This window comes from Mandrillus leucophaeus, unplaced genomic scaffold (assembly GCF_000951045.1).
Source record: "Mandrillus leucophaeus isolate KB7577 unplaced genomic scaffold, Mleu.le_1.0 Scaffold58, whole genome shotgun sequence".
In the NCBI taxonomy this organism is placed as follows: Eukaryota; Metazoa; Chordata; class Mammalia; order Primates; family Cercopithecidae; genus Mandrillus; species Mandrillus leucophaeus.
Window position 1 is genome coordinate 789,853 of NW_012106252.1, and position 11,116 is coordinate 800,968.

The 11,116-nt window shown below is 41.4% G+C and overlaps 1 protein-coding gene across 1 annotated transcript in view; it reads right to left on the reverse strand.

Moving 5' to 3' along the window:
- ATP6V0A1 (ATPase, H+ transporting, lysosomal V0 subunit a1) overlaps window positions 1-11,116 on the reverse strand; it is a 71,280-nt gene that overhangs the window by 48,603 nt on the left and 11,561 nt on the right. The window contains exons 3-6 of the mRNA XM_011999026.1: window positions 10,602-10,730; window positions 3,046-3,128; window positions 2,653-2,779; window positions 500-582 (exon numbers count right to left, since the gene is read on the reverse strand). Of these exons, the coding sequence (XP_011854416.1) occupies window positions 500-582; window positions 2,653-2,779; window positions 3,046-3,128; window positions 10,602-10,730 (422 nt within the window). The remainder of the gene's footprint in view (window positions 1-499; window positions 583-2,652; window positions 2,780-3,045; window positions 3,129-10,601; window positions 10,731-11,116) is intronic.

The window sequence follows — 11,116 nt, forward strand, 5'->3', positions numbered from 1 at the left end:
GGTCAGAAAAAAAAAAAAGGAAAAAGAATTTAGTGGCTCACACCTCTAATCCCAGCACTTTGGGAGGTTGAGATGGGCAGATCCCTTGAGTCCAGGAGTTCCAGGCCAGCCTGAGCAACATGGCAAAACCCTGTCTCTACAAAGAATACAAAAAATTAGCCAGGTATGGTGGGCGCACGCCTGTAGTCCCAGCTACCCTAGAGGCTGAGGCAGGAGAATTCCCTGAGCCCAGGCAGTCAAGGCTGCAGTGAGTGTGATCATACCACTGCACTCCAGCCTGGGTGACAGAGTGAGATCCCCCATCTGAACAACAAAAATAAAAATAAAAATGAATTCAGGTTATTTTGAATTGATTAAAATAGCCCCTAACATTATTAAAAGATAAATTCACTGTGTCGAGGTAGACTAAAAAGGATTTGTATTTCACTATTCTGAACTTTAAGACTCAACATTTGGGCAGCATGGCTGTGCCCTCCTGGTAGAGGCATGCCTCTCTTACCCTTCACAGATTTTCTTGACTCTGTTTTTCAGCTGATCGCCTTGGAAGAAAATGATAAACACAGACTTGTGCACGTAGTCACCCTAGGCCCCAGAATAAAAAAACAAGAGTTCAGACTTCTGTATCTGGATGAAAATCTCTTAAATAACCAACTTTTTTGGTGATGTAAGAACAACAGGCATTCTTTAAGGACATGGCAATCCCGCACTTTAACCACTGCCCTCACTCCATTTCCTAAGCTTCACTACAAGAACATCTACCCTATAATCTCTAATTCACAAAAATCTTTCTCTATTTGTTTTTTTGACTCAACCAGGAGCTTGAAGCTAAAATGATGCTCCTCTTAGCACTGTTTAGACTTATTTACCAATTCAACTTTAAATCTTATATTGCCTGAATGATAAAAGTATAGGAGAGAAAAGAGAAGGAAGCCATTTCTGTCTGTTCTGGGACTTAGAAATTCTTAGATAAAAGGGGCTGAATAACTACAAGGAACTGAGTCCCTAGGAAGAATGCTGATGTAGAATCCCACAATTCAAGCTAATCTGGACTTCATGGGGCAGGGAGGAAGGTAATCCATTCCAAATACCAAATTTATACCTGAAGTAAGATACAAGGACTGGAAGGAAAGATCAGAAAAAAAGGTATATGGCGTGTTAACCAGGATTGTCTCTGGTTGTCAGCATATTCTCATAGTCATACACAGCACGTACAGCTTTTATAATAATAAACAAAACTTCAGAAGGATAAAAGGAGATAAGGAGTGAAGAAAATTAGGCTCAAGGGTCTGAAATCCCTAAATTCTCTAGGCTAAACTAGAACCCATTCTTTGTGCGGCCTGATCTGTTATAGATATCCAGGGTCCCCATTTTTGGATTTGTTGATAAAATAACTTTTCTGTTGCCAAGAGGAAACCTGACTGAATATTCCTGAGAAAAGTTCCTCATTAGTGTGACTGCAGATTACAATGTTTCCACAACTCGAAGGCCTTTGGCAAGATTGTGAAACTATACCCCTAAGCCGGGGGTTCACCTGAAGTGTCACCATACTCTTTCACAGCATGGAGGATGAAAGCCCTGCAGCTGCACAGCCCACCCAATCTGAGAAATCTCATAGTTCAATCTCTCTTCTTAGGTAAAGACACTAATTTAAGAAATTCACAAGATAATTCAAAACAGAAAAACTAACTTCAGGTTTCTAAATAACACTCGTACAAAAGCAAAGTAAAATTTTTGCAGTACATTTATCTTTACCTGTACTCCCTGAAATCAGGACTCACCACACCTAAAGGCAGGTTTAGATGATAAACTCTGTCCCATTATGGCAAATGCCAAGATGTTAAACTGTTTCTACTTCCTGAAGTACTGGGTGGGGAAGATCATCCTATTTTGTGCGATATCTATAAACTAAGTTTCTAATCCTTCCAACAAACAAACAAAAAAACTTTACCAAGTAAAATTTCATCAGCTTATTAAGACCACAGTTTAGGAAATCTCTCCTTCTCTTTTTATACATGAATATTACCAAATTTGGGGCTGGGCAGGGTGACTCACGCCCATAATCCCAACACTGTGACAGGCCGAGGCAGGCGGATCACTTGAGATCAGAAGTTCAAGATCAGCCTGGGCAACATGGTAAAACAGTCTCTACTGAAAATACAGAAAAAATCAGCCAGGCATCATGGCGCACGCCTGTAATCCCCAGCTATTTGGGAGGCTGAGGCAGGAGAATTGCTTGAACCCAGGAAGTGGAGGTTGTGGTGAGCCGAGATCGCGCCACTGCACTCCAGCCTGGACAACAGAGTGAGACTCTGCCTCAAAAAAAAAAAAAACAAACCACATTTGGAACCAGATATCTTGCTTTAAAGTTAATTTTCACAAAAGACAAATAAGTGAAAATAAAAATTTCTAATCAGAATAACATCTACATGGGTAAACCTGAAAATATGTATATGTCATGTATACATCACACATTCCTACGTATCTATGACAGCAATTAACTTAGAGGAAGTACTTCAAATTCTCCAATTAGAGCAGAGATAAAGATAATGGCTCCTCTGTGGAAGCGCTGGATTCAGGTGGCCCCATGCTACGTGACTGCTCTGGGCTCCCTTTACAAGACCTACTCCACAGGATGCAATCTCCTTGTCTTACAGTCACAGGATCCTCCAGGGGGTTCTCGATTTCAGCCTGTCGCAGGAACACATTTCCCCGGCATACCCGCCAAAGCATGCGCTCAAAAGTAGGGATGCGCTCCCGGTTAATGACACCAGCCACGAAGCTGTGGGGAGAAGAGGCAGATTGGAAACCTATTTCATGTCAGGGGATGGAAGGTTTTAAGACAAGTCTTGTTCCCAGCCTCACTTATGAACCCAGCAGAGAGCTGACAGAGCAACTCAGGCATGAATCCAGAGCTGTAGGACTATCTCAACAGGCTCAGAGGAGGGCATATCCTGGTAGCAAGTGAATCCCCAGTCTCATTCCTCTTCTGAACAGCAGAGATGAACATGGCCCCACTGAACACAGAAAGGTTGACATGGCACTTACCCAAGTCTTAAAGGCGTGCCTCTTCCCATCTCACTTGGCTCCAAGAGGGATGAGGACTCTTCCAACAGGTCTGGATCCGCCATCTGCTGATGATGCAATTCAGCCTGAATTCACAAATCAATTAATATCTAATGAAAATAGTTAGTGGCATGCAGGGAACGAGGAACCAGGAGACAGGTTCAGAAAATAAGGATGAAAAAGAAAACAAACCACCGAAAGACAAGATATACCCATAAAAAGACAAGAAGAATAGGGGACGAAAACCAATAAAACAAATGTGAGGTAAAGAAAGCATAATTGCCCCAGTAAAGCATCTGGGGAAATGGTTTTAGAAATAAGGAATAAAAGAAAAAAACATTAAATGATGGTGACATGTATAAATCTGTTACTTGGTGGAAGCCATTTTCTCTCCTATGTTTCCCTGAATTAACCATGAAGGTGCCAGGAAATACTTCTGCATGTAGATAGGAAGCTAAAATCTCTCTCCCTTCTGTGCGATAATGAAGACGCTCTGCAGATACTCTCAACATTTAATTTCTGGGCAGCTACAAACTAGAATTTTCCCTGTGTGAGAATGTGAAAGATAGAGGCTCTCTTTCCAAGGAAGAAGCAAGGCACTGCCACTGTCTTTGAGTACTGTGTAGTCTGGAGAAAGACAGAAGGGGCAGCTCCAGATATCTACGTTTCCAGCCCCTTTAAAATTCAGAACATGAGAACTTTCAGCATGGTCACTTACAGAATGCTCCAAGCCATGGGATTTAAAGAGTATTTATGTCTTTGAAAGGATAAGAAGCACAATAGCTGGGCAAGCCTGTAAAAACATATCTGTCCCATTTTCTGACTAGGAATCTTCTAAATAAGTTCACATAGGCTTTACAGTTGTAGGATTCTTGAGAACACAGCTCAAGAATCAAGTAAAGTGAAGGAAAAGCAACTGATAATAAACCAAACTAGAGCTCATGGGCTGGTGTAATTGGTAAGATTTAAAATGACTTCCACCATGACAGTTTATACAATGAAATGAAGAAGGATCTTCCCACACACGGGTCTACGTTTCCTAGCCTCTCTCTACCCAACTCATCCTACCACCCTTTACTCCCATCAGAAAGGAGAAGCTGCTCCAAAAAACAAAACAAAACAAAACAAAACAGAACAAAACAAAAACCAGTCCAATCATCTTCTCCTTTGCCTCATCGCCCCAACTCTAATATCCAGGCAATACTTGTTTGACCAAAAACTAGGAGTAAACCAGAACAATCATCCTCTTCAAAAGCACAATAAGACAAAAAGTCAGAAGAGTTTTTCTCTATCATTTTCATTCCAAATTTCAATTTGATTCTACCCGTCAGCCACACTCTTAAAAAGCAGCACAGGCTGGGCGCGGTGGCTCAAGCCTGTAATCCCAGCACTTTGGGAGGCCGAGACGGGCGGATCACGAGGTCAGGAGATCGAGACCATCCTGGCTAACACGGTGAAACCCCGTCTCTATTAAGAAATACAAAAAACTAGCCGGGTGAGGTGGCGGGCGCCTGTAGTCCCAGCTACTCGGGAGGCTGAGGCCGGAGAATGGCGTGAACCCGGGAGGCGGAGCTTGCAGTGAGCTGAGATCCGGCCACTGCACTCCAGCCTGGGCGACAGAGCGAGACTCCGTCTCAAAAAAAAAAAAAAAAAAAAGCAGCACAGGGACCATCAGTTGATAAAGTCACGGGATCATAAACATAGCAAAAAGAGGGGAAAAACTGTGTATAAATTAGATGGTAAGTCTGAAGGCCTAAAAAATTGAAAGCAATCATTTTGGGAAGTAAGGATCAACACCAGAAGTGCAGAGAAATACTGTCATGAGATTGGAAAAGTTCAAGATGAAATCATGGAGACACTGGTTACCACTTGCTGTTACATGGAAGTTGAGGGGGTTCTTTCAGTTTCTACTTGCAATCAAGTCAGCTGACTGCAGGCAACTTGTTTTCAGGATCCCAATGATTACAACATTTCAACTTGTTCTTGATTTATCCCTTGGCAAAAACCAGTGAGCCTGACTGCTACTCACAAGACTCCATCCTACTCGCCTGGATGTCTCACAAGACATGGTTTAAGTCAACCCTAAATATCAGACTCAATGCAAACACATGTGCTCTAAAGTGGACAACCGATGGAAAAGCAAACAGTACTTAGCAACTACACCACTTCAAAGACTCTATCTAGGACTCTCTGAGAATAAAAACAACAAAATTAAAATTCAACAGAAACTTGCAGTAATATTTGAATTGCTAATTTCACCATTTCATACTTAAGAATTCTGTCTTAGAGAGAAAAGTTACAAATTTTTAAATAAAATTGTGCCTGGTGAGAAACTAGGAAGACTAGAACCACCCACTAACAGAAGGCCTTTAAAGCAATATCTAAAACCACGTGGCTGAGAGTATCTAAATCTTAGAGCAGGGGTGATCTTTTGGCTTCCCTGGGCCACACTGGAAGAAGAACTGTCTTGGGCCACACATAAAATACACTAACACTAATGATAACTAATGAGCTAAAAAAAAAAAAAAAAAAAAATAGCAAAAAAATCTCAAAATGTTTTGAGAGTTTACGAATCTGTGTTGGGCCACATTCAAAGCTGTCCTGGGCCACATGAGGCCTGAGGGCCATGGGCTGGACAAGCTTGTCTTGAGGGTATCTGGGTCCTCTAATAACAACACTGTAAATATCCCTCTACATTACTTGCTATGCCCTCTGGTTTCTCCATTCAGATACTGAAAAACATGCCTTACAAAAAGGAAGTAGGAGAACTTCAGTTCTGTTTCTACAGCAATTAAGTATAAATAGTACATCCAGTTCAAGCTATGTCAATTACCAAGAACAAACAATTATTGCCATCTACATCAAGAAAAAAATTTTATTTCATTACTTAAGGTATTCACCCAGGCCCCAAAGGAAATGGCAGATGGGAAAAAAAATAAAGAAAGCAGATGGATGGAAAACTGAGAAGGAAAGGAAAGCAGGGATCTGCATGCCATTAACCATTACTTTTCCAGTCTTCTTTACGTTCTCATATGTTATGGTGCTTATGGTAAAAGATGCAGAGAAATCTCTCCAGCTCTTACAGTTCTTCATAAGCAAGAAGACTGAGAAAAGGATAATCATTAACAAGTCATTTTAAATGCCCTAGATAAGAAATGACTAAGTCAAATTTGTAATCATCTTTAATCATAAGACTATTCAATATGTTTATTTTTCCCCTTACACACACCTTGCCAATCATAACTCCTAGGCCTAAATATAGAATCATTTTCTGATTCAGCCATTTCTGCTAACTCATTACTGTGAATTATTGATTGTCGTCACCAAATTATAAAAAATAAAGGTTTAAAACTGGTAGTGTTTTAGGCCCTTTGCAAATATTATAATTTCAGACATAGAAGAAAATCTCATTAAAAATCCTAAGTTTCCAACATTTGAGGGTCCCAAGTGTCCTATCTTTTGCATTATTTGAAGAGCACTCGCATGTGCAGATGCAAAGTTGTGGCAGTGACACCTGAGCCTCCTGCTAGGCAGCAGCAGGGCAAGGTCTATGGAAAGGAACCTGGCTGAGGCTGTGAGTTAGTGCAAGAACAGGCAAGGCAGAGAGGTTCCTGCCAGGAGACTTCTTGCAATGCAGTGAGGCTGCTAGGAATGAAAGGGGAATTGACGACAAAAGCAGCATGAGAACCTCTCATAGCCACGGCCTTGTGCTCTAAGTACTTCCAGAGATTAAAAAAAAAAAAAAAGTTTTGAATAAAATAGGAGGGGAGGCTGGGTGCGGTGGCTCACACCTGTAATCCCAGCACTTTGGGAGGACGAGGTGGTTAGATCACGAGGTCAGGAGTTCAAGACCAGCCTGGCCAATATGGTTAAACGCCCGTCTCTACTAAAACTACAAAAATTAGCTGGGCATGGTGGTGCACACCTATAGTCACAGCTGCTTGGGAGGCTGAGGCAGGAGAATCGCTTGAACCCAGGAGACAGGGGTTGCAGTGAGCCAAGATCGCGCCATTGCACTCCAGCCTGGGTGACAGAGCAAGACTCTGTCTCAAGAAAAAAAAAAAAAGGAGCGGGAAAACAGCCCAGCATGAATAGGGCACAAAGATCATGAAGACTTAGAGTCTGTCTTCTCAAAATAGGCATTTAGTATTTAGACTTATTATTCACAAAATAAAATTCCTAAATCCATAAATTATGATTTAAAGTATCATTTTTCCAAGTGGTTCCTCTTATTTTCATTTTTACTAAGTTCTTTTCATTAGAAAATTAATAGTTTAAATAATTATTTCCCTTAAGGGAATCCATCTATCAGTCTTTATTCGGAATTTCTCCAAAAATGAACCATAATAGGAAGCTGGCTCTCATTCTTAAACTTAGGAGATTTTGAAAGACATTTTCATATGAGATAGCAATATCTCAGCAGTAAACTAAAGAGTATATCAAAAGGGAAAAAAATGGGGACAGGGAAGGTGAAAGAATTAAGCTCCAAATAATGCTAGAAAGTAGCTGAGCTCTGACTATAAGGCCAGGTTTACATCAGATCTGTGGTTAGCAGCTTGGACATGTTTAGCAAAGCGCACATCTGTGAGCATATGAAAGCGTCATGTTCTGGGGTGCTTCTTAATATAACCGAATGATACATGCCTTGAACACGTCTTACTCATCTTGTGTCTCACAATGAGTAGGTGCTCATTACATGTTCAGTGAATTAGTGAACAAAAATACAATGTCTGGACAGTGAGCATACTGGAATTGCAGGTTCATTAAAAACACATGGCTTAAGTGGCGATGCTTATTGCAAAAGACCTTAAACACTTTAGAGTTAATCACACTGTCCCACACCCTCTAACGTGTTGTCATTAGGGACTGGCAAAAGAAGTTACCACTAGACTCAAAATTCTCGATTCCATGAGCAAGCTAAATAAATATTAATACCTTCTGATTCTTGAAAGGACCAGGAAATTAAATTCATATGAGTTTTTCCCCTTTCCTTTGCCCCAGCAGATCCTTTTAATTAAATGGCTTCTCTGAGTCAAATCCTTAAATTAGTGAGGAATGTATCACATCCTCAGCAGACTTTCTCTAGCCCAGCAGTTTTCAAACTAGCATGCCTCAGGATCACCTGGTAAATACAGACTGCTAGGCCTAACTCCCACAGTTTCTGATTCAGTAGGTCTAGGGTGGAGACTGGTAATTCATACTTCTGACAAGATTACAGGTGAGTCTGCTGCTGTTGTTTGAAGAACTCCTGCTCCAACCTAGAGAATTATGGATATTTAATCTCCCCTCAAAAGATAAAAATTTCTGAGATGAGGCAGTTAAAAACAAATTTTTTTTTTTTTTTTTGAGATGGAGTCTCGCTCTGTCGCCCAGGCTGGAATGCAGTGGCATCTCAGCTCACTATAACCTCTGCCTCCTGGGTTCAAGCGATTCTCCTGCCTCAGCCTCATGAGTAGCTGGGATTATAGGCTCCCGCCACCATGCCTGGCTAATTTTTGTATTTTTAGTAGAAACAGGGTTTCACCATGTTAGTCAGGCTGGTCTTGAACTCCTGACCTCCTGATCCACCTGTTCAGCGTCCCAAAGTGTTGGGATTACAGGCGTGAGCCACCAAGCCCAGTCTAAAAACAATTAAAAAAAAATAAAAACTATAGATATAAATTTAAAGTACAACTGAGAACACAGCAGATGCTAACTAAAATGGGCCCCTACCAGGTGCAGTGGCTCACACCTGTAATCTCAGCACTTTGGGAGACAGAGGTAGATGGATCACTTGAGGCTAGGAGTTCGAGACCAGCCTGGTCAACATGGTGAAACCCTGTCTCTACTGAAAATACAAAAATTAGCTGGGGGTGGTGGTAAGCACCTGTAATCCTAGCTACTCGGGAGGCTGAGGCAGGAGAATCGCTTGAGCTTGGGAGGTGGAGGTTGCAGTGAGCTGAGATCACACCATTGTACTCCAGCCTGGGCTACACAGTGAGACTCTGTCTCAAAAAAAAGGGCCTCTAAATTTAAAAGCTTTGCCAAGTTTTCTTGTTGAGCAAAGGAATTAAAGAACTTTATGAGAAGGCACATTGAACAGTGACTGTAACAATCCCTAAAGTGTCTAATATCATCAATCTGGTGGCAAAAACACCTGTCAAGAAGACAGTTACTGTACTTCAGGCCATCAGAAAAACCACATCCAAGATGAAAGCTAAGACTCCTCCCCAGGCTGAATTAGGAGAAAGGAGCCTTCTGCAAGCCTTGCTCCAGATCCTTTCCATGGGGTCACCTCAGCACATTGTCACCTGGACTAAGTCACCTACATTTTTTTTTGAGACAGTCTTGCTCTGTCCCCCAGGCTGGAGTAAAGTAGCTTAATCTCGGCTCACCGCAACCTCTGCCTCCTGGGCTCAAGCAATCCCCTCACCTCAGCCTCCTGAGTAGCTGGAACTACAGGCGTGCACCACGATGCCTGCCTAATTTTTGCATTTTTTGTAGAGATGGGATTTCACTATGTTGCCCAGGCTGATCTCGAACTCCTGGGCTCAAGTGATCTGCCCACTTCACCCTCCCAAAGTACTGGGATTACAGGTATGAGCCACCATGCCCAACTGAGTCACCTACATTTTTTTTTTTTTTTTTTTTTTTTGAGATAAGAGTCTCGCTCTGTCACCCAGGCTGGAGTACAGTGGAGCGATCTCAACTCATTGCAACAACCACCTCCCGGGTTCAAACGATATTCCTGCCTCAGCCTCCCGAGTAGCTGGGATTACAGGTGCCCACCACCTCACCTGGCTAGTTTTCGTATTTTTAGTAAAGACCAGGTTTCACCATGTTGGCCAGGCTGGTCTCGAACTCCTGACCTCAGGTGACCCACCTGCCTCGGCCTCCCAAAGTGCGGGGATTATAGGCATGAGCCACCATGCCCGGCCTCACCTACATATTTAACCCAAGAACTTATTAACATGTTCCCCTTTAAGGTAATGCATCTAAGTTTACGTGATAACCCAAAAGTTTCAAACAAGCATCCTACCAATATTTTCCATACAATACATACAATGAAAAACTCTTGAAAAATTAGTGTGATGTGTGCTATCTGAAGTACTGAAAAATGTGCTCAAAGGTTTATAAGCAAACATAGAGAATAAAATAAAAATTTGATGGCAAAAGGCTTGGTGATTAAACCTTTGTTATAATTTTGTCTACAACCAAATGTTTGTTTCTTCAGCTTTGACCTTAAGCATATACTTACCTTATAAGTATAAATATAATGTAGAAATTTATACTAACTACATTTATACAACTACTTCAGGGTTCCTTTCCTCATCTTGAGATGAAGAATTGAAGAAAATGTGAAAAAATGCAAAACCATGGCTGGTTGTGTACTGCATGAAAAATGGAACATAATCTCACATTTCTTTAACTAAAACAGGGTGCAAAAATGGCATTGCTTCCAAAATAGCAAATTAAAATAATTACTGGAATAAAAATATGGCCCACTTGTGTGAGTGTAATATCAGCTGCTCAAATACTAAAAGAAACAATAGTCTGACCTCATCAAAAAATTGCTGAGTTTTGCGAAGTATAAATTTTAATTCAGTCAGTTCCAGGAAGTTTCTCTTCAGAGCTTCCTGGTTTGTGTTGATTTCCTTCAGTTCATTTTCAATCTTCTCAAAATTGGCCTAGAAGAAAAAAGAAAATAGATTAGGCTAAGCTCAATATGTTTGCTCTGAAAGACAATAAATGAATTCATCCCACATAACTGTCGCCAAGCTGATAGTTCAAAGAGATCTTGGACTTGCCTAGCAAATACTGTGATTTTACTAGAGCAATTTTCTTTATGGAAATTTTTTTGCCTAAGATAATCTTTCCTGAACCGAGGCGGGTGGATCACTTGAGGTCAGGAGTTCGAGAGCAGCCTGACCAAAATGGTGAAACCACATCTCTACTACAAATATAAAATTAGCTAGGCAAGTTGGCGCATGCCTGTAGTCCCAGCTACTTGGGAGGCTGAGGCAGGAGAATCACTTGAACCCGGGAGGCGGAGGTTGCAGTAAGCCAAGATCAC